At 39.2% G+C, this 23,910-nt stretch overlaps 2 protein-coding genes and 1 pseudogene across 3 annotated transcripts in view; all 3 read left to right on the top strand.

The window, feature by feature from the left end:
* The window catches only part of LOC111346825 (uncharacterized), a 551,029-nt gene that overhangs the window by 523,180 nt on the left and 3,939 nt on the right, over window positions 1–23,910 (top strand).
* LOC148737163 (uncharacterized) lies at window positions 371–11,229 on the top strand. Its single transcript, XM_088749083.1, has 2 exons — window positions 371–675; window positions 9,536–11,229. Exons 1-2 carry the CDS (start codon window positions 384–386, stop codon window positions 9,877–9,879), a joined length of 636 nt encoding a protein of 211 aa, XP_088605209.1. The 5' UTR covers window positions 371–383; the 3' UTR covers window positions 9,880–11,229.
* LOC148737164 (uncharacterized) lies at window positions 3,448–4,930 on the top strand (annotated as a pseudogene). Its single transcript, XR_015996723.1, has 2 exons — window positions 3,448–3,608; window positions 3,934–4,930. The product of XR_015996723.1 is annotated as an uncharacterized LOC148737164 (transcript).

Below are 23,910 nucleotides of genomic sequence, written 5' to 3'. Positions count from 1 at the left end.
ATAATCGCAATAATGGTGAGTAGTTTTAAGGATCAATCTACAAGATTTTAACTGTTCCATGTCCTTTTTGTAGATGCAAATTTACCTCTAATGAAAGAAAAAAGCTAAAACAATTATGGTTATAACGATGTAGATAACTTAACTCTTCCCTTGCAGCTTTCAAGGCCGTTTTTACAAACCTCAACACCAGTGGAAGATTTGCTCCAACAACGCTAGGCAGTCACTACACGGGACAGGATCATGACGGACAAGTTACGCTGTCCAGCGGTGTTCAACATTGGACTGTGCCGTACACCGGTGACTACAGAATAGAAGCAATTGCAGCTGCAGGAGGGTACGATAGTCACACTAACAGTATACAGTACCGAGGAAGAGGAGCAAGAATGATTGGAACGTTCCGCTTAAACAAGAGTGAAATCATTCAGATACTTGTTGGTCAAGAAGGAGGAATAAACACGCACTCTTACTCTTCTGGAGGTGGTGGAGGAACGTTTGTGGTGAGAGGAACCAACACACCTTTGATAATAGCTGGAGGCGGAGGAGGGGTAGATAATACAAGGTCAAGACATAAAGGATGTGATGCCAGCACAAACACAACAGGGAATCCTGGACACAAATCATGGTCAGGGGGGAGCAATGGACATGGTGCACAGACTGCTGATGATGGATGGTCAGGTTAGGGTATATCGTGATGAGTCCTTTTATCTCTGCTTTTCATTTAATGTTATATCATAATCATATGATAACGTGCGCTCTAATTAGCTTATAATTTATCAAAAAGAAATGGAGATGGCTCAGACTGACGTCATTGTTAGCGAAAATTTCCCATCGAGTTTACCCGAGAAGTTTCAAAACTTTCAAGATTGTTTTCCCTTTAACCTTTTGGAGCTCTATTTGAAAAGAAGATGTGCTAAAATTATAATCGTTTCTAAGAACAATGAGCATCAGGTAACTCTTAAAAGCCACGGAATTAGTTTTGGAGTCGACGATACTTTATATGCCAAACGCGATGCGTGAATGTGGGTGAAAGCAAAACTGAGCTTTTTTTGCTTCGAATGAGGCTTCGCGACGTTGGGGTGAATGCTATTCTGAAGAGCTGCTGCGTGTATGTACCAAAAGTGTTGTTCAGTAAATGATTTTCCTTTGAAATCGTACAGTTTTTAAGATTTTCAACACAAAGAGCCGTAATTTCTGATCGTCAATTCTAGTAGCCAACAATTCAAGGAGGTAAATCTATCACACGGGACTCGTAAATTTAGGAAATTTCCTCTTAGTTTTCGGAACGGCCGGTATTAGTTTTAGTGTTGCATTGATACCTCCAAACGCTTCCGGCTGCACCTCGAGCAACTCCTCTCTTGTGCTCTCCAAACTTTCCGCGTGCACCATAACTCGAAATATACATCGGAGGCACATAAATCTTTAATAAATCTCGGACAAAATATGAATATCCCGAGATAAATAAAAACATGTGCGGAGCCCTGAAATATACATATGTGAAAAATAGAACTTGCTGCGTACTTATAAAAGATCATGTCTAAAAATTAAACTATGTAGTTTTAATCTATAAACAATCAACAACATCTAGGTTACTTCTCACGTATAAACAGCAATTCCGCCTTTTTCCCTCAAAACCCCTCTTGACCAGTTACTGTTCGTCTGAATATGTTTTAGATAGGTATGCTGACAATAGATTCAGGTTTATCTGGCTCAAGTTGCATTTCGGAGGCGACGCAAACATCAATATAGTTCTTCTTTCAATGATCTAGAGTGTACAGCCGCTCTAAAGCGGTTCTCTGTTTTAGTTGGGCTACAAATGTTCGTAAATAAAAATTTTGAAATAGCAAACTCGCATTTCGGGCTTTGCTGACTTGTCGATGAGGTCGATATTCTGGTGTTTAAAATAAGGCAGCAGTCTCGCTGTATACGCTTAGCCGGGGTGTTTGGATGTCTCTGAGTGATTACAACTGGTATCTGATGAGCTTTCGTGCTTTTAGAATTAATGCGTCTCTATCCTCCTCAGTTTCTCGAGATTTTCAGAATGCCATGTAATTTCAGAAAATATAACGTGTCGTAATTTGGTCGGCAAGCTCGAGCTCGTGATCGAGGGTCATCTGGTAGGGTCTCAGTAGGGGCGGAGACGGTGATGTTCACGGTTGACGGTTAAATTTTAAGTCATTTGACGGTTGATGATTAACTTTTTGGAATATTTTTTATCAAACGAACTAAACGCACGAATTTGGCTGTAAATTTTCATAATGACGCGTTTGTAAAGAACTGTTAATTCATGACACCTTTTATTGATAAATGACTAACGTTTTACGACACCGGAAGTGTTTCCAAACCGGAAACCAGTTCTGTCGCTAACCAGTTTTACTTGCGAATAGAAGTTAAAGGACTTCCATAAATGTATTTTTGTGATATATCCAAAATTTTATTATAAAAGATGTAACTTGACCCTAATTAAGGCAGTCGCATAGTTCTTAATTAAGGATATATGAGAAATTTGACGGCCAAGATTGGTTTGCTTATTTGGCAGCTGACGGTAAAAATATTGCGTTTTTGGGTCGAGGTCATGACGCACGGGCTGAATGCGCCGCGGTCCGTGCTACGATTCGTGACCGTAAGCCAAATATCTTCCCTTCTAGCCTGATCAAACATGATTAACCACCTCAAAAATTTGGTTTCACACTAAAAGGAGCGATGCACGAGCGCACACTGAACAATCACTATAAAGATTCTGCAGGAAAAACTTTTTTCTTTGTTTTTTCGTGTCAGAACAAGAAACCCACAGTTCATTAACCCGTCCGACCATGCACACGTCAGCTTTCACTATGATTTTAAATGGAGATACGCGCGCCATGATACATATGTGAAAAATAGAACTTGCTGCGTGTTTATAAAAGATCATATCTAAAATTTAAACTATGTAGTTGTCATCTATAAACATCAAAAACATCTAGGTTACTTCTCACATAAACAGCAATTCCGCCATTTTCCCTCAAAACCACTCTTGACCAGTTCCTGTCCCGTCTGAATATGTTTTAGATCGGTACGTTGACAATTGATTCAGGTTTATCTGGCTCAAGGTGTGTTTAGGAGGCGACGCAAACAACAATATCGTTCTTATTTAAGTGATCTTCGAGTGTACAGCCGCTCTAAATTGGTTCTTTGTTTTAGTTGGGCTCAAATGTTTGTAAATAAAAATTTTGGAACAACAAACTCGCATATCGGGCTTTACTGACTTGGTGTAGATGAGGTCGATAGTCTGGTGTTCGAAATCAAGCAGCGGTCTCGTTGTATAGGCTTAGCCGTGGTGTTTGGTAGGAGTGTCTCTCTGAGTGATGACCACTGGCATAGTATCCAATCTATAACAGAGTTAATAGTGGGAACTGGTTATGAAAGCCGGAGAACTTCAAATGATAAGAACAATGGGAGCCCTCTGAGGTTGAAGGTGCAAGTCACCTGATCGCGAAGGTGCACACATTCAAAACAAGATGGCGGATGGAGTAGACGATGTCTTGCTGTGGAGAGACGATTTCGAAGTTATTTTATACATTTTAGAAGGTGATGAAACAGTCAATCAGCAGTTTGTAGCAACAGTTAACAATGTAAGTTACAATTGTGCTAATTTACGTGTCTAATTTCTTTCTACCGAACCAAAACGTTCGCTCGGTTATATATTTGTGGCATGGCAAGTTACTCGAGTCACCCGAAAAAAATTTTACACCCAAAAATTTTACTTAGATATACATGTCCTACCTGCAATGACTGATCAGTGTTTCTGTAGAAGCTAAGAATATGTTTTACACTGAATGTCTCGTTTAATATGAGAAGTACCTGCTGGAAAGAGCTCTGAGTTCAGAGTATGACATCGAATTTTAGCTGGTTGAACAATATGTCGCACGAATCGTAATTTTTCTTTGTTTGTTGTAGGTCCTGCAACATGAAATTATCTGCAAAGACTGTGGGAAAAAGTATAATTCAAAGGAGGTTATGAACGACACAGAAGTTTGAAACACAGCAGTCTTCACGAAGGATCTATTCAGCCTTTGAGTGTCAGCATACTTGCTGAGGTTGTGGCTTCCGCAATCAGGAAAATAAATGAAACTGAATTGTTACAATAAGCTTGAGGGATGAACTAAGCAAGGATTCTTTTCAACAGCCAGAGGAAAGAGGTTTCGAATTCACTAGTATAAAATCAATGTATGATGGGTTTTTAAAGAATTGAGACCTAGTGAAGTTTTTCAGAAATATTATGCAACAGTCCCTGTGAAGTCTACACAGTTCTTCACTGGACTGTCAAGGAATGCTGCCGCATTATTGTCAACTAAACTTGCCGACTGCCTCATTGCATACTGTAAGAGAAGCAAGAACTCTGGTGACAATTATCCCACCACTACAGTATTATCTGAGAGGGAAAGGGCTGGCTTGCAATATCTAGGTTATGTGCTGCACAATTTGTGTAAGAAACATGCAAGAACCGGTTCTGTGGAGAGCCAGCAAGCTATGGCAATACTAAAGGCTGGCAAACTTGACTGTATCAATGATTCAAAACATGCAAAATCTGATTTCAAGTTTGAACCGTGGTGGGCTATGGTCAATTACAGAGCCAGCTCAGAAGATTTTTGTAGTAGCAGAACACTACTTCCGCCAGCCAGCTCCAAAAGTGGTTTCACTAGGAATTGAAATTGTTACAATAACTCTCAAAGCTACTAGTGATAGTGATGTTCTTTCTAACTATGGATTGATCATAACTGATCAAGTATGTATTGCATGGCATTATTACTTTGTATGTATGGATATGCTCATTCTCCTTCACAAAGGATGTGAGTGAGAAAAACAAGATCAAAATGAAGCAAACAAAGGGGAAGTCTCTTCGCAAGGAAATTAGTCGAGTTGCTAATAAAATGAACAAGGGAAGCAAAGTTAAAGTTCTCCACTTATATTTAATTTACTTTTGTGAACAACAAATAGCAAAGTTGTTTACAACATTATTAAAAGAACCTAGTTTCTAATGTTTAGTTCCAAACAATGTGACAATGCCAAATTAAAAGTTTCCCATGTGAATGTGGAACTTCTTGTAAATACAATCATAGCTTGTTTGAATGAAATTTGGAGGATTATGGAAAACTACTTATGAATTATTTAATTATAAAAACATGTTATCCCGGTAATCACTGTCTGATTGCGAAAAAGTGGTCTGTTATTTAATACTGGCATTTGTGGATGGCGTGCCAATGTTCTTCTCAAATTCGCATTAAAAAACGCTCCCTATGCTTTCTGTCATCTTACATTTGTAGGACTGCAGAAGCAAGGCTACAACCTAATTGGCATTGTGTAGTTCCAGAAATTGTCCATACTCTGCTTAAAGAAAGGGTTGAAAATTCTTGGGAATGGGGGGATCTAAAAGGCTAAAAACTTCAAGGAAATGTATGAACCTTAATTGCAATTTCCATAGTGTTGGGAGGGGTCTTAAGAAAAATCCCTTCTGTGGGGGAGGTATGGATAATATTTATAGAAGTACATAAGGCAAAAAGAGATTCAAACCTCCCAAACGAGGTTTCTAGCTTTAGTCACACAAACTTGACTTTTTTGTTGACCCTGACAAACCTAGAATTGCAATGAAATTTCTTACAAGCAATCTGAAATTCTTTTTCGCTTAAATACAGTAGCATAGCCATGATATTTAAAAATTCTGTGGCAGTCATGCTAGTACACAGCATTTTTTACAGTTTGACTTTTTTTTGGCATGGCAACTTGGCATTGGTAACCTGTTCCCAAGATTTCTTCCTATCTTTCCTTCCTTTGGTATTGCCACCCTGACATGAAATGGATCTCTCTATTCTAATAGTGTTACTATTGTAACCAAACTGATGAAGAACTGAAACCTGTAACAAAATGTTGATTATTAATATGGATGATTTAATAACATATGACTTGGAATAATTTGAGTAAGGAGATATTTGCCATAGATTATCATTTAAAAAAAAAATCCAGCTGCCTGTGCACTGATCCTGTCAGCCACATTTTATTATTTCTAAACCTGTCAACAAATGAAAATCATCGATGATAATTGGAAATAGCTTTCTTTTAACATGTCGGACTGAAAATAAAGCGATACTTACATATTTCAATATCCTCGGGTTTGAAGTGTTTCTCGCAAGCGTGTACTATGTCGTTTTTTTATCTGCTCCCCGAAATCCTGGTCGATTTTGAGTGCTTTTATTACTTCTCCGAGCCAGTTGTTGCGCCATTTTCGATGAGCCTCGTCTTTCACGACAGGCAGCTTAAAATTCCTTTTCTCTTCGATCATCTGCACGATCCGCAGCCAAGGACAGAGCAGTTGACCCCTGGCATCACTTACGAATCCTCTTAAGATAATATTTCAGTTAGATTATTTCTAGATCATCCGTAAAAAAAGAATAAACTCGAAGCAAGCCTACACACTGGTCGCCATCTTCATATTTTGTGCACCTTCGCGGTCACGTGACATGCCATAAACCAACACAAAGAGTTCCATCGTCTGAAGTCCGCCGGCTTTCATAACCAGTTCCCTCTATTAACTCCGATCTATAAGTATTTGACGGTTGCTGGTTAATTAGTTTAGTTTAGTTTATTGAGATTTGCCACTGAAAAATACAATTTACAAGTAATACATGAACAGGGACACGCAATAAATAAAATAAAATATAATGGCAGGACTACAGGGCGAGCCCCAATTGACATTTGTCCCCTTACAAAATACAAAGAATAGAAAAATATGGGTTGCATATGCACTTATGTACTTTGTCTATAGAATAAAATAATTTGCCGACTAACTGCGACACTTAGTTAGGGAGGAGTATAAAGAGTGAGCTTTTCTGTATAAAACCGCTTAACTAAGGCTTTAAAGTTATTTAAATAGCTAGCTTGCTTAATGTTGCACGGTAAATCGCTGCATAATTTAATTGTGCGAGGAAAGAAAGAGTTTCTAAAATACCGCTGAGTATGAGTAAATAAAGGGCGGATGTTTGCAGGATGATGACGTCGGGTTGCGTATGTATGGTTAGCAGGAAGCAGAAGATGGTCAAAACGAGCGTTGATAAGACTTGACTTAATTTTGTATAAAATGACAAGATCATGGACTTCTCTTCTGAATTCAAGGGGCAGTAGACTAAGAGTTTTCAGTCTCGCAGTGTAGCTGGTTTTCCTATCTGGATTGTTTAGTATTTAGTAGCCCGTCGTTGTATATTTTCGATTCGCCTACGATGCTTTGCTGTGTAAGGAGACCATACAGAGGATACGTACTCGACGATTGGGCGAACTAACGCAGTGTACATCATTTTCCTAGTTGATACGTTAACAATGTCTCTACCGCATACACGCTTTACTAGACCAAGAACTTTGTTACACTTGGCACATATCTCTTCGATGTGCGTCGTCCATGATAATGGAGTAGTGACAGTCACGCCTAAATCCTTGGTGTCAGGAGGCGAGTCCAAGGTCTGGCCGTCTAAATGGTATGTATGCTTCTCTCTTTGGCGCGAGGTTCTCTTTGACACGTGTAGAACGTTACATTTTTTTGTGCTGAAAGACATACCGTTGTCGTCACACCAAGTTTTGGAGTTGTCCTAGTTAGCTTGCAGGAGGGAGGTACATCTATTCGAAATAATAGGGCGATATAGCTTGCTATCGTCCGCAAAGAGGCCAAGTTTACTTCCGTGGGTAATGGAGCACGATATGTCATTAATGAAGACCAGAAATAAAAGCGGACCCAGGATGGAGCCCTGAGGTACTCCTGATGTGACTGGGAGCCAGTTTGAGGATATGCCGTCAACAACAACTCGTTGGTATCTGTCTAAGAAAGATAGCTTTAGAGCCACAACAAAACTGGACCGGATATACCAAGGAGCTGAAGCGTCGAGAGGAGTAGCCTGTGTGGAACCTTATCAAATGCCTTTGACAGGTCAAAATGGATTACGTCCACTTCTTGGCTATTGGTTAGTTCGTCTAAAATATCGCGATACACCTCAAGTAGTTGCGTTTCTGTGGATTTTCCTGGCTGGAAGCCATACTGGAGTTGGTCAAGAAAAGACGATAAATGAGGGTAGCAGTGACTAAACACGCTTCGTTCCATAACTTTGGAGACAATGCATAAAAGAGAAATTGGCGTGTAATTCTCCGTTCGGGTAGGATCACCCCTTTTAAAGACGGGTGCAATGTTCCCGCGCTTCCAATTTGCTGGAAAAGAGCCCGTAGACAGCGACATGTTAAAGAGCCTGCATAATGAAGGGGCAATTTCAGCAGCAGTATGTTTTAGGAGTGAACCGGGGATGTCTTCTGGTCCACCGGCCTTACTTGGATCAATATTCGATAAAGCCTCCATCACTTCAGCAACTGTAAGCATAACACTTTTTGGAATGTCGTTCAGAAAACAAACTATACGCGAATTAGGCTGTAGATTTTCATGATGACGCGTTTGTAAAGATCTGTTCATTTATGACACCTTTTATTGATAACTTACCAAGATTTTACGACACCGGAAGTGTTTAATAATCGGAAGTCAGCTCTGTCGCTAACCAGTTTTACTAGCGAATAGAAGTTAAAGGACTTACATAAACTTCTTTTTGTGATTATAAAAAATTTTATTCGTAAAAATTGGAACTTGATCCCAGTTAAGGCAATCGTATGATTCTTATACAAGGATATCTGAGACATTTTACAGCTAGTATTGGCTTGCTTATTTGACGGTTGACGGCAAAACATTGCGATTTTGACAGTTTACAGTTAATATTTTTGCCATTTGACGGTTGACGGCTAACCCAATTCAGAACCTTGTAGAAGTCATATTTACTGTAAAGACGAGTCTAGGTAGCGGTACCGGTGTTGGCAGGAGAACAGAAATTATTTGGCTCGAGGTCGTGACGTACGGACCGAATGTAGCACGTTCCGTGCCTCGTGACCGAGAGCCAAATATTTTCCCGTCCAGCCCGACCAAACTTGATTAACAAGCATCTTATCATATGATCACTTTGAAAATTTGGTTTCAACCTAAATAGGACGCGCTGCAAGAGCGCACGCTGAACAATCACAATAAAGATCCTAGAGGAAAAAATTGTCCTTTGTTTTTTCGTGTCAGAACAAGAAATTCACCGTTCATTAACTTGTCCGACCTTAAACACGTCAGCTTTCACTTTGACGGTTTCTAATGGGATTACGTGCGTGGGGCCGTACGGGTCAAATTATCATCAGGCATAAACCTGCAATTTAGCATTAGGTAACGCGTTAAATCAACTCATAGTATCTTGGACAGGGGAAGTAAGACAAAACAGTTTATACAACTAGGTATTACAGATGCTATATACAAATATTAGACCTAATGGATAGCGGCTCAGTTAAAATGCATTACGTAAGGCTTGGCCGAACTGATATGGGTTTACTGAAGCGTTTTACGATACTAGTAAAAAATTCCAAAAATCGTATGGGTTAGCATCCCATTTAAATATAGTTTCGCTTCTGTTTACGAAAATCTTAAAAGATATTCATTGTATTTCAGGTGGTGGTGGTGGCGGGTTTTACTCCAGTGGAAGAAGGGGAACGAATTTTAATGGAACCAAAGGAAATGGTGGAGATGGTGGTAAGGGATTTAATCAGGGAGGGGTGGGTGGAAGAGCCTGGTATTACGATGTCTATGGTGGGTTTGGTGGAGGTGGTGGAGCTTATGGATGGGGAGGAGGAGGAGGAGGAGGAGGCGGGTACTCTGGAGGAGGCAGTGGAAAAGGGACTCCTGATTCCTGTGGGGGTGGGGGAGGCTCTTACAACAATGGAAACAACCAGGATAATGAATGTTGTCTTAACAACGCTGGTCATGGTCAAGTGACTATTACGTTCCTGGAGTAAAAAAATGTTTATCTAATATGATAATGGAACTATAAATTCAGCTTTCATTGATTGGCATTCTAATTTACTGATAGCACTCATTTAAAAGGCCAAATAAAGTGTAACTGTTTAAATTTTTAACCTTCTGGAAAACACAAAAGTCACGCGTCTTATTTTTAATTTGGTTTACTTTTAGCCATCATTTCTTTCGGTCATCTATTACATTAACTGACCTCGGCGCTTTTTTAGAGTTGAAAACTACAGATAGGTTTCTAAAACTTGAGATAATGAAGAAGTTTTTTTTCCAGAAGTCGAGTCTCACTCGTTATACTTTTTCACCAGGGTCTTAAGGAAAGGTCACAATATCGCACAGACCAATTATTACACGGTACAACCTAAAACGAGTAGAAATAATTCCAGATGATTATATCTTCTGGAAGCCTAGGATTGAGTTTTGCCCGCTCTTTCAAATCAATACTTTGATACGAATCTTCACTGAACTTCTTTTACGGATGTTCAGTGAGATCAGTGAAGATTTTGCGATCAAACAGTAAAGACGCCTATTACAATGTAACAGTCTCGAATCAGTATGGCTTTTCGAACGTAGCACTAATCTTAACATTGAAAACGTGTTGTCAAATGATGAAGGCTAAACAGGAGGAGATAATGACGCGCACGATTTTGTCAAAGTTGAGATCCCTCCCGAGTCCTATGAGGAAGGAAATCATTTGCAAATTGGTATAACAACCGGAAAACCCAATGAGTTGCTACGGCAACTTTGTAAATTTTCGTGTGAAATTGTAAATTATGGACCAGAATTAAGTAGGAAGTATTCACAAATACTTCATTTAACGACAGTTGTTTAAAAGTATTGCTAGTTTCGTAAAAAAAAGGTTCTTTTAATGTGTGAGGTATACATAATTTTTTGAATAACGGAAAGATATTCCCTATCTCTCTGTAATAATAGTTTATATCATACGCTTTGACAGTCTGTTCTGAATTTAAGAAAAACATACTATGTATTTCGTAGAAGTACTTGTTATAAACAGAAAGATGTCGTTGCCATCGGCGAAAAAGGTGTCTGTTTGACCTATAACCTTTCCGTTGAATACTAAATTGTCTTAGCCACCTATCAAGCAATTGCCAAAAAGACCACGGGCTCTTACAGGGAGCTAGTAACATTTGGAAAAGAAACATTTTCTTATAAAGATCTTGAAATAGAAGATAAGCGTCAAAAGGGTTTTATGAAATGGCAGCAGTGTCTGTGGTGGCCGGGGACATTACTTACATTTACTATTAAGAAATATATTGTTAAATAAACAAACGTAAGGTTAAAACTTTCATTCAAAGCTGTTGCTAATAGTTAATACTGGAAACTTAGTGCAAAGCTATTAATAAAAAAAAGTTCTCTAGTATATCGTTTGTGAACTTCATGATCTTGTAATGGAAATATTTCAAATCTTCTTACAACTGCGGGAAAATAACGTGACACTTTAGGTTTAAAAACACGAAAAAAGAATAATAGCAAAGGGACAAACGAAGAGTCAAGGGTCAAGATGACTTCCGCACAGGTTGTCGAAACGTAAGTCACCACCACCGACAAAGGTTCTTCTCAGGACTACACTCACCCGGACTATCACATGATACTTTCACATGTTACCCCCGGGTTCAAGCCATTTACTGAAGAAACAAGCCTTGACAAAATGTCAAATTTAAGTTGATGGGGGGAGGGGTAGGGAAAAGGAGGGCTTCCTATATTTCGAGACACCTCGCTAAGTTACAACTCATCCTTTCCTTCCTACCACCAAACCTTGTCTGTGAGAAAAAAGGGGTGGGGGAGGGGAGAGGGCGTCTAGAACAAACAGCATACATTTCTGATGACAAAAAGGAAATAAAAGGAAAAGGAAATATGTGCGAGACAGACACCTTACCCTGTGGGAATCTATACCAATGACAATATAACTAATATTTGTAACTTATATTTGTAATGTAATATCTGTAATGTTGATGTTATATAAAGGAAAAAAAAATGTACGCAAGTCTGATTATGGAGTTCCAGATCATGAAGGTGAGTTACGATGAAAGTAAGCTTTCATAGTTTATGGCTTACTCATTTATCGGAAGCGTTAAATCAAAGTTGGGCATACCATCAATTCCCGAGGATAGCCGGGTGCTATGAAGATATAAGACAAGGAGGGGAATTGGAAAGTAAAAATACGACTCCTTATGTTTTCAGAAAAATCTGTTCAAAATTTGGGAAATATTTATTATTGTGATAGAGGTTGGATACAACGTGCGCTATCATTGGTCAAAAGGGCGTGCTTTATCAGAGTTTATAGTTCAGCACTAAATTTTCTCCGATTCTTATTGGTTTAAATTGATCACGTGACGCGATAGTATCCATCCATGGAGAGACACTATCATCCCTTATAGTTCACCACTAAATTTTCTCCGGTTTTTATTGGTTTAAATCGATCACGTGACGTGATAGTGTTCATCCACTATCATAGTGCTCGCACGCGGAAAATACTCGGATGGATAGTGCTCGTCCGCGGAAAATACCTGGATTGGTAGTACTCATCCGGGGAAAGTTTTGAATAGTTTGACGGCCGCAAAGTTTGGCAGATCGGAAAAACAGTAACTTTTCAATTCTCACAGGTATAACGTATTATTTAGCCAATGTACGGTTGCGAGCTATTGAAATTTGTGATAGGCTGTAAGCATGAATAACTATTTGATTGACCTGCATTTAGTGGGTTTTGACTGTTTTTCAACTGGTGCGCGGAACAATAATGACAATAGAGTGTTTATGTCTCGGAAGTATCGGTCTGATAGTTGCCCCAGGGAAATTTGATGTTCTTAAAACTAGCATATTTGCCCTCGAAGCTTCGCTTCTCAGGCAAACATTTGTTTTAAGAACATCAAATTTTCGCGGGGCAACTACCAGCCAATAGTTCCTCCACAGAAATACTCTATTGTGTCTGACGTTTGTTCGTTCATTAATTAAAAGTGAAATTTTGCAAAAAGTGAGCGGGCAGAAGAACCAATCAAAGGTATGTAGGCACGCCAAGCGCCGAAATTTGCAATATTACAACGCGCACAAAGACGAAAATCCTTCAAGAGAAAACGCAATGGACAACTTGAGTTCCGAAGGCTCTCATGCCCAGTCAGATTTTAAAGTTACATACGGTAATAAAAATTGAACACAGCTAACACTTGTCTGGCAGATGTAGTTTCGTGTTTTTGTGATCCATTCGATTTCCCTACAGCTGAATAAATGAAATCAATCGGCAGTAGATAAGAAACTCTTGGTTTTCACCACGTGACCTCAGTCCTTGACAACCGTCGTTAACCGCCATTCCAGGGTTGTGGAGCCCCTCAAAAAGTAAACAGAGACGTTTAGAGAGAGATGGGTGTGAGTTGTAGTGCGATGGTTCTCTGTATAATACCTGGCTGTGGAGTAAAATCTGGAAACTAGGAGGGTATTAGTCTGTTCCGTATACCTATAGTTGTTGAGAAGAACGGTGAAAGCTACAAACAGCTAAGAGAAGCTCGCCGAAAGGCGTGGATTTCACAGATAAGCCGAGACGACACGAAATCGAAAGACATCTTGAGTGTATTCAGCCAACTGATTATAAAATGCTCACCCAAGAAATATTTACAAAATGGCTCGACAGTGGAAATGATACGATAACGGGTAAAATGTGTCTGTCCCAGCGACATCAAATACCATTTAGGCATTACTGTTCATATTTACCACCACTTTTTACTAATCTCTGCAGTATGCTCCAAAGAAACTCACTGTTGCAATGGGAAATATGATATTTAGTCGATTAGTTACACCAAAATGCTATATTGAGATATACTTCGATTCTCAGATAGTCTGCATTAACTGGCAAATCAACTGATGGATTTATGCCACCCTTTTGATTGCTGGAATGGTTTCTTTCTGTTTGCAATTTCCATGTTTAAAATTGCCTTATAACATTGAATTTTGAGGAGTGATCAAGTGTGCTGGCTACATTCCACAGAGAAACAAGGGGTTCACCAAGTTGTTATTTCATTGGAAATGTGGAATTAATCAATATTTGCCAATGTAATTACATCAACATTGTATAAGGTATCCAATGATAATTTCTATGGTAAATGAATGGCATATCAATTGATACTATTTTCTTTATTCATCCGGCACTTTTTCAAAAAAATCTTTCATCTTGGGAAACTACTTGTTTCCCTGTGAATTCACTGCATTTGGTTTGTAAAGCCATTGTTCACAGAAAAAAAAAATTAAATATTAGTGAAACTGTTTCAAATAGTTCACCTGTTTTAAAAAAGAAAGGAATGCAGTTTTATTTTTCTGTAGAATCCAGGCTCAAAACATGACAAGGGGACCAGCCCAATGAGGTATCATTACACTGTGAAAATCTTTTCTGAAATGCTTGCATTTAGCTCAATGAGGTATCAATACCTCAGTCATTATTTTTGTAATATCTAAATATCAGCATTTGTGACATACAGCTATTTCAGAAAAAGATTATCAGTTGGTGAATGAGTAGTGCTCAACTGAGGGAGATTATGAAAAACAGTATAATTTTTAATTTTCAGTAACACTGTGAAAATCTTTTCTGAAATGCTTGCATTTAGCCCAAAGAGGTATCATTACCTCAGTCATTATTTTTGTAAAGGCATTCTGATGACTTTCTTTTGATATTGTTGCTGCAAACATTGCATCCTTTTATGGCCTTTGATGCAGGGAGAAAACATATATCTCAGAATATTTGATCATCCTGAAATGTTTGTGAGAAATTAAAATTTGTTCAATATTTCAAGTTCGGAGCATATTCAGAGAAGCAAATGCCATTTCTCGCATTTCTGCCTACAAGAGTAAATCCCTATGAATGAATGTTTTTGCTTGTACATATGCATATAAATAAAAAAATTAAATAATGATCATCAAATTTTAATTAGCAGTTTTATTGTACTGTATAAAGGCTGATAGTTTCTGAGGAAACTGCTTGGGGCTGCGTCGGTGGGGGTAACGAAATAATTTGGATATATCAACAAGTTGAAATGGTAAATTGGCCACCGTAACGATTACAAAAGTTGACGTTTCGAGCGTTAGCCCTTCGTCAGAGCGAATAGAGGAATTGTGGGTTGTGTGTGCTTTTAAAGGCAGAAAATGGAGCTACGTTATTGGTGGGAACATGGCAACGAGAAAAACACGAATAAGCTAGTGGAATGAAAAGCGTACAGTTTCCTAATAAAATATAGCTAATAAATAAACCTAACTGCAGAAGCTACCATTAAGAAGTGGTTTGGTTATCATATTTAGGGATTGCCAATACCTAATTGTCCCTTATTCAAACTGCACATTACTTCAATTCTGAAATGGTAACCCCAACAGGTTGACTGGCTGTGACAATATCTAAATATCCACATTTGTGACATACAGCTATTTCAGAAAATATTATCAGTTGGTGATTGAGTCAGTGCTCAACTGAGGGGGATTATGAAAAACAGTATAGTTTTAATTTTCAGTAACACTGTGAAAATCTTTTCTCAAATGCTTGCATTTAGCTCTGATCAGATAAAGTGTCTCATGCGCACTAGACATTTACTTTCTGACTGGCACAAGGAAAAAACAACTGAGGGGTATGCTATGTTGCTATGCCACTAGTGTGCATTAGACTTTTACAAAGAAAATGATGTGTGTGGTTCCATAAAATAATATCCATAAATCCCTTCTTCACCTCATTGAAGGGATTGGAAATTCTAGGGGCGTGGGGGTAGTGGTTAGAATTTTTCATATATACTCTGTACGAGGGGTGGGGGTTGGATGGACATTATCGGGAGTCTCCAAAACGCTGATATTGCCTAGAATTGTGGAAACAAAGAAATGTTTTTTTTTTGTGTTTAAGGCATGTTGCCAGATGTGGCCGCCTTTTGGGTACATCAAATATCATATGAGCAGGATTTTCACCAAATGCAAGGTATATTGCAAAAGCAATCGCAACTGAACACACCGCAGTCACTGCCATTGGTCTGTAACAAATCCGCTGACCATCTGGTTGTAAGCCTCCAAGCTTTTGTGCATTTAAATTGCTGCTTAGTGTTGTAACTAGTTTCCCAAACTAGGTAGCTAACCAAGTCTGTAGCTTCGACAGATGGCAAGCATTTGGGACCGAACTGATCGCTGGAGATACTAGCAGGGTCGACTCCAACTTGAGATTTTTTGGAAATATCTCCTCTTAACGTGCGTTTCTAAACCTTTTGCGTACTCAGAAAGCACTGGTATATCTTTACAAAGACTATGCGGGTCCTCATGGCAGTTTTCCTGTGAAGTATTCATGATCAAATCGAAAAGTACAGCGAGACTCGTGTGAACTGGCTAGCATCAGATTACGCTGCCGAGGGGCTCCATAATGGCGGACACCTAATTATGGATACCGCGTGACGTCAAATGAAAACAGGCAATACACAGTTAGGAGAGCTGGATAACAAATAGATTTAGTTGCAGCGCCTATTAAACATGCCAGGCAACACCTCGAGATGCGATTGTTATTGTATCGACCGACCCACCATATCGAAAGTGAGACTCAGACGTGATGCCTTACGATTAGCACTACCTATATTTCAACGTCAAAAAACTCGCACAATGACTGCAGTTCACTGAGCTTTTGCTTTTGTTAATCTTCCGTTGGCAGAGAGTTCGCGAAATTTGAAACCCTCGTACAAAAGAAAATTAAAAAACCATCAAACTATATTAAAACATGTGCCCTAAACCCTTTTCATGGGAAAAAATTAAGGAAATATTTTTCTGAGGACCGCTCTTTGCAAGAGTGGCGCTAAAAAAGCCATTTGCTACATCTATGCGCGTGTATGAGCCCTTTCGTATATTTTTCATTTCCTGTACTTGTAGCTTTGGTATCATTCGATCTTCCTCTCACCCCGGACTCACCTAAACCCTTGTACCTGTGTTTTAACGAAGTAGTCATGGCATTATCGCAAAACAACAAAGGAGTCATTCCTGTTTCGTGCAGATCCCAGGACGCCGCACCACATTGATCATTTAGCCCCCCAAAGGAACAAAGCGCCATCGTAAAATCGTTTTGAAACTTCTCATCGCTATACTTTTAATACTTTATAAGAACACAAACATTTACACTTGAATAGAGGGAGGAATGGAAACTCGGCCCAGTCCTGATACTCTCCGTCCAAAATGGCGGTCCCTATTGGCATCATCTCGCGTCTCGTGTGGAATTTTTAATTTAAACAGCGACAATAATTTTTTGTCATCCAGCTCTTCTAGGTCAGAACATCATCATTTGTACTCTATGATGGGTACTAGGTTTTCATAGGAAAAAAAAAAATTACCTTTATTTTGCTAAACCGCTGGGTGTTTACAGTACTAGTCAGTGGCCTTCTTAGAGTAATTATAAGCTATGAGTCCAGCTGGTATTTCTAGACGATGACATTGATTTGGCTTTAATATTTTATTTTCACACACCAAATACAAAATAAAGGCTTTATGTCAAGGCTTTTGTCTTTTCATAGCAGGAATTATGCTCAAAAATTCCATTTTCAAAAGCTAAAATGGCTTTTGAAATATCTTATCACACCTGACTTTTTTGCCAAGTTTCAGGTGGACCACCACTTTTGGCTCTTGGAACACTTTCTCAGACAGGGACGCTTAAAATCAAAGTTGGGCATACCATCAATACCCGAGGATAGGGTGCTATGAAAATATGCGGGAAAACGAGAAGAATTGGAACGTAAAACTAAGACCCCTACTGTTTTCCGAAAAATATGCCAAAAAAATTTGGGTAATATTTGTAATTATGATAGAGACTGGATACAATGCGCGTTATTGTCGGTTGAAAGACGTGCTCTATTTAAACAATAGAGTGTTTCTGTCGTGGAACTATCAGACCGATAGTTCTGAGACAAACACTCTTTTGTCTTTATTGTTCACCTCTAAATTTTCTTCTGTGCGCCACTTGAAAAACAGTCAAAACCTAGTAAACGCAGATCAATCAAATATTTATTCATGCGTACAGCTTGTCATAAATGTCATAATTCGCAACTGTATATTGGCTAAATAATACGTTATACATGTCAGACTTGAAAAGTCACTGTTTTTCCGATCTCCCCAAAATCCCGGCCGTCAAACCATTCAAAATTGTTCACGGATGAGTACTATCCATCCGGGTATTTTCCGCGGAAGGGTAATATCCATCCGGGTATTTTCCGCGGCCGGGTACTATCCATCCGGGTATTTTCCGCGGCCGGGCACTATGGGTTGATAGTGTTTTTCCATGGACGAACACTATCGCGTCACGAGATCAATTTAAACCAATAAGAATCGAAGAAAATTTAGTGATGAACTACAACAGAGTATAGAGCATGGAGCTGATTCAAGGCTGTCACGGTATCTGCCAATTTGTGCTGTGTCTGGCATTTGTTCGTTAATCAATTAAAGTGAAATTTCGGAATAAACGAGCAGGCAGGTAGTAAAAGAAGAACCAACCAAAGGTTTTTAGGCATGCTAAGCGCCGTAATTTGCAATATCATAACACGTGCAAGGACGAAAATCTTAAAAGAGAAAAGGAATGGACCATTTGAGTTCCGAAGGCTGTTCTTGGTGAATTAACCACATGTGGCGAAGCCCCGCCGGCTGTTGAGCGCAAGCGGGTGAAGCCAGAACCGAAGGAAAATTTCCAAAACTGGCGAACCAAATAAGTGTGCTAATCAGTGATGTTATCATGTACAGCTCAGCGCTAGCCTGTTTATTCATAGAGCTTGTTTCATTGTGTCGTCGTTATGCCCACGGGTTTACAACACACATTTTAACAACAAAATGATCCTCTTATGTCGTTAACGTTTATTCTACAAGTTCTTATCACTAGCGTGAATCAGACTTGGGATATTGCGTCGCAAAAAAGGGCTAAATCTTAGTTTTTTATTGTTTGCATTAATAACATCTGATGTTGGATTAAAATGTTAGTACTTTTGGTTTTGCCGTGCGTTGAAAGATGAAAATTGTCTCGAGATCACATTGATTATTTACAAGAAGTGTCTCAAACTGTCTGACAAAATAATACAGCCGGAATGGGATCGTATTTTATAACACTAGGGGCGTTAACGGGATTTTACAGCTGTCAAACTCTTCTCTTCTAAAATGTTCTTTTTTTCCATCGTTTTCCATCCCCAGAAACGGATAGTGATCCACCCCCTTCTTCAAGATGGAGTAATTTAGAAAAGAAACGTTTGTGAACTTAAGTTGATGTCCTTCTGGCATGTAAGGTTGTTCTTTCTTCACTTAGCCAATAGTTTATTTGTCCACAAAACTTGCAAACTTGCGTAAGAACTTAATAAAAATAATGAGTTTGTGTACACTTCATTATGATAATAATCGTGATGAATATTCTAAAAGCTTGGCTGACATGACAGTAATTTGTTTTTTAACTGTTACGCACCGCTGTCGTTTAAACAGACTTATTTTCGCCTGTTAAAATCAATGTAACCTATTTCCTTTATTGGCGATAAAAAAAGCTTGGGAAAAGATCCAAAAAGAATACTTTTGGGACCTAGTTCAGATTGCGTGACGTTTCAGAACTTTTTCTTTATTGAATGTTGAAATAATCATTCTACCCCCAAATGCCAAGTCATTGAATGGGAAAACACCAAACCCGGTAGTCGCTTATGTGTTTTTATTGAAGGAGTTTTTTTCAATTGTGGAATTGTTTTGACATAGAATACAAAAGACTTACATTAGTCAAAATTGGCTCCAATGGCTAAGAATCTACGTACCCCAAGGGAAGTTAATGAGTAACATTAGAAATAATCATCCCTAGTTAGTATCTGGATTTTTCTCTTCTTCTTTTTGTTTTCTTTTTTCCGTCGTTCTTTCATTTCGTTTTGATCAATGTTTCAGAGAAATTACTCTTTTAAAATTCCACAAAACAAGAGGCTTGTAATGGGTACATTTCATGCACAAATGATGTTTGAAGAAGATAGTAAACATGAAACGGTTATGAATCTTATTATCCCGCCTAATTTTGATTAATAATAAATGACGGTAAGAATAAAACTTCGCTGTTCAAGAACCTAGCGGTGCCAGAGATGGGCAACTGATGGTTGCTACATTTTACTCACTTTATTGAAAATATTTTTAAAAAGCAAACTACCGTGATAGTGGGTTAAGAAGGTTTTTTTTTTTTTTTTTTTTTTTTTAACAATACTCTGAAGATGGTCCGCCGTCGCTGCCCGATGCTCGCTTTCGTATTTCTTCTTTTTTCGTTTGGAGGTTGGTTCTACACCTTAACAGTTGCAAACCATGGTGAGTTAAGTTTGACATTCTTTTGTGTGGGTTAGATGAGAATGTAGACTTTGGCAACTCCGAAGCCTGCAAATCTGGAGTTGCAGGAAAGCAATGGCCCGAAGTTTAAGTGAAAAAAATTTGCTATTGTTAATAAGAGTAACTAATTAGAAATGATGAAGAAGGAAACCACGGTTTTACAAAGCGCTGAAAAATTTAGAAACTTTCAAAACGAGTTGGAACAAACTCGATCGTGTGCGGGAACTTCATTTGGGGTATTTTGGTTGAAACTTTTCCGCGACGTTTCCTAAGTTTTGAATTTGTACAATATTTATTCCGATCAATTTCATCATTAAACAATCAGAAATACGCAATAAAAACTATCTTTTGGAGGGAAAGAAATATTTTACCTGGTTGTTATTAACCAGCAATTCAAATCAAGCTTGCAGAGAAACACTGATGAATTATTCGGATGGCAATGAATAAGAGACACTCAGACTTTTGTAACTTGAGGAGAGAAAATCAAATAATGTAGTTATATCTAAAGGTTTTTGATGCTCAAGATTTATCTGTTGCAGTTTTTATTTGAGTCTCTAAAACCATTAGATTCGTAAAAATACTCATTGCGTTAGCTATAGCAAATGGAATGAGTACGAAAACTCTGAGTAACACTTCATATCATCGTAGCTTTTAACAGCAGGTGGTTCAAAAGTGTTTGACTTCAGTTCTATCTCCATGTCTTAAAATAACAGAGTATTCATTCGAATCGTTTCATGAACGGAAGAAACAAAGGTATCCCTAAGAATGCGGAACACAAGGAAAAACGTCTCGATTATTATGATTTTTACATGGAAACACCTTCACATGTTTTTGATCAATGAGGAAAAACACCAGTAATATTTTTCTTCATTTCCGCTAAAGTCTTCAACTTTCAAGAGAACTAAGCCATACATACATACCTACATGCACTTTATTTAATCTCGAATTTGGAGTAGCTAAAGGATAAGCTAGTATCTTCGAGTTACAATTATAATTCTAAATACTACTAAAATGTAAAATGTAAAATGTAAAATTGTAACAGTCTAAAATGTAACTATGAGAAAGAGTCATACTGTGGAATCTTCCGCTTGAAATCAGAAAAGTCAGACGTTCTAAAAGAGTCGGGAAGAGAGTTCCTTAGTTTTGAAGCCATATTTGAAAAGGAGTGAAGACCATAAGTAGTACTTTTTGTAGACGGTAGAGTCAAATTATAGTTTCCGCGTAGATTATAGGATACTGACCGGAAACTAAACATATTCCTTAGATAGGCTGGATAGCAGTTAAAAAACAAGCTCTTGTACAATATAATTAAGAAAGTCTGAAGGCGTCTTTTTTACAGAGATTTGGAGTTAACTTTGCTAAGTAGAGAGTCATAGGGAGAATTATAATCCTGCGAGATAACTCTAAGAATTCGCTTGTTTAAAGTATCTATCTTCTCAGTACTACGCGCACCACAAAAGTGCCATACAGACGAACATCATCAAGCTAGTATGAGAATTATTTATTTCCGTTATCGTCTCCTTCATGTGAGAAGTACCCTATACCTAAGCAATAACTTTGCTTGTCGAAACTCCAGGAAGCTGTTTCAAACAGACTACTTTGAAAATTTTGAAAATGGGATTTAGTCTACGGCGAAAAATTATTTAGCAAACAAAAACTTCATCAGTTATATTGTAGAGACGTTTGTCTCAGTATCATGCCCCCTGGGCAGTATTACGAAAACTTAGACGCATTTTATTGATATGCCATTATATACTCAGCCTGTGTAAGGAAATAAAAGAACTCCTGCAGGGTAAGGTAGGTCCGTGAGAGGACTTTTAGAAGCAAAAAATTGCCTGAACTAACTCACACAGGACGAAATCCCACGTTTCCACGTCGCCATTTTTACGATGAGAGATGTGTGGCCTACCATCTTACGGAAGGTATTTGCGCTAGCTGGGTGCGTTGCGAGCTGTGTTGCAAAGAATACACGCCTTCTGACGACCCGCATGAATGTTATACTGGGCGATGTCGCGCATGCAGAGAAGATGTAGATTTGACATCGCATCAGTGTTACATCCAACGCGTGGAAGCAGAGGAAGACGAGCCCGTGAAAAAAACCCAAAGACCTGTACAAAAAACAGAAGCGACAAAATCCCGATGTCAGCCCTTACATAGACCCACCCACTTTTGTCTACGCCGATTTTGAAGCGATGATCGAGTCTGACGGTACCCATGTCCCCATCTTGGTTCGCGCCGAAACGGGGGACTCGAACGAGTGCCACACCTTTTACGGTCCAGAATGCACTGGGGAATTTTTGGAATTTTTAGATACGACACGGAAACCCACCCGATTCCTAAAGAAGATAGCCGTGACGTCATATGCATATTTCACAACCTCAAAGGATACGATAGCGTTTTTTTTACAAGCACAACTCTTAAAAGAACACCGGAGATTTGAATTCATGATCCGTAACGGAACGAAACAGTTGTCTCTATCATATGCAAGAGTGCAATTTATAGATTCCTTCTGTTTCATTCCATCTTCGCTCGCCCAATTTTCCAGCACGTTTGGAGTCGAAGAATCAAAGAAAGGGTTTTTCCCACACGCTTTTCACACTCCCGACAATGCGGAATATGTGGGTGCCTTACCGGATCGCATTCATTTCGACCCGCGTCCATGTCAGAGAAAAAAATTACCGAGTTTGAGGAGTGGTACAGAGAAGAATCTGCCCGTTGTCAACCGCCTGTACGATCTAAAACGTGAGTTGATCGAATATTGCGGTTCGGATGTTAAATTATTGAAAGCCGAATGTTAAAAATTTGTGGCCGAATTTCGCGCGGTCGCTGGCTTTGACCCGCTCGAAAAATGCGTGACCATCGCTCAAGCGTGCAATCGCTATTGGCGCAGACGAGTCATGGAGGAAGATAGCATCGCCTTAGAACCGTGTAGTGGTTGGCATGGGGCTCGTCCACCGCATTCTTTGAAATCTTTAGAGTGGTTGTTGTGGGAAGAGAGGTGGCGTGGAATTCGCATACGTCACGCAATAAATGGCGGTGAAGTGGGCTTACATTTGGCTGGTCACACCTATCACGTGGACGGAGATCACCAAGAATCGCGCACCTTTTTCGAGTTTCAAGGGTGTTTGTACCACGGATGCCGTACCTGCTTTCCCGATAGAAAACAAGTCCCTCGCTGTACCATGGATTTAAACGTGGAAGCGTTAAGGCGTCAGACGGTTCAAAAAGTGAAAGCGTTGCGTGACGCCGGGTACACGGTCGTGGAAATGTGGGAATGCGAGTTTTCCGATCTCAAAAAGCAAGTTGGGGAGTGCCGTGACTTTGTCGCAGATTAACATCTGGTGGAACCATTAGAACCGCGCGAGGCATTTTTTGGTGGGCGTACTGGTGCCGTTTCGCTCTATCATCGGGTCACAGGCGATGAACAGATACGTTACGTCGACGTGACAAGCGAATACCCGTGGGTAAACAAGAATGGTGTGTACCCTGTAGGGCACCCCGTCATCTTGTACTAGCCCGAAAATCAAGATCCCTCAGCCTATTTTGGACCATTGAGAGTGGACGTGTCACCTCCCACTCAGTTGTTTCACACCGTGTTACCGTACAGACACAATATGGGCTCTGGTTCGTACAAGCTGACGTTTCCCTCATGCACCAAGTGCGTTGAAGAAGAAAGTGGTAAACCGCTGCTGGAA

The sequence above is a fragment of the Stylophora pistillata genome, chromosome 2 (assembly GCF_964205215.1).
Source record: "Stylophora pistillata chromosome 2, jaStyPist1.2, whole genome shotgun sequence".
NCBI lineage: Eukaryota > Metazoa > Cnidaria > Anthozoa > Scleractinia > Pocilloporidae > Stylophora > Stylophora pistillata.
This window is presented reverse-complemented; position numbering and strand designations above follow the sequence as displayed.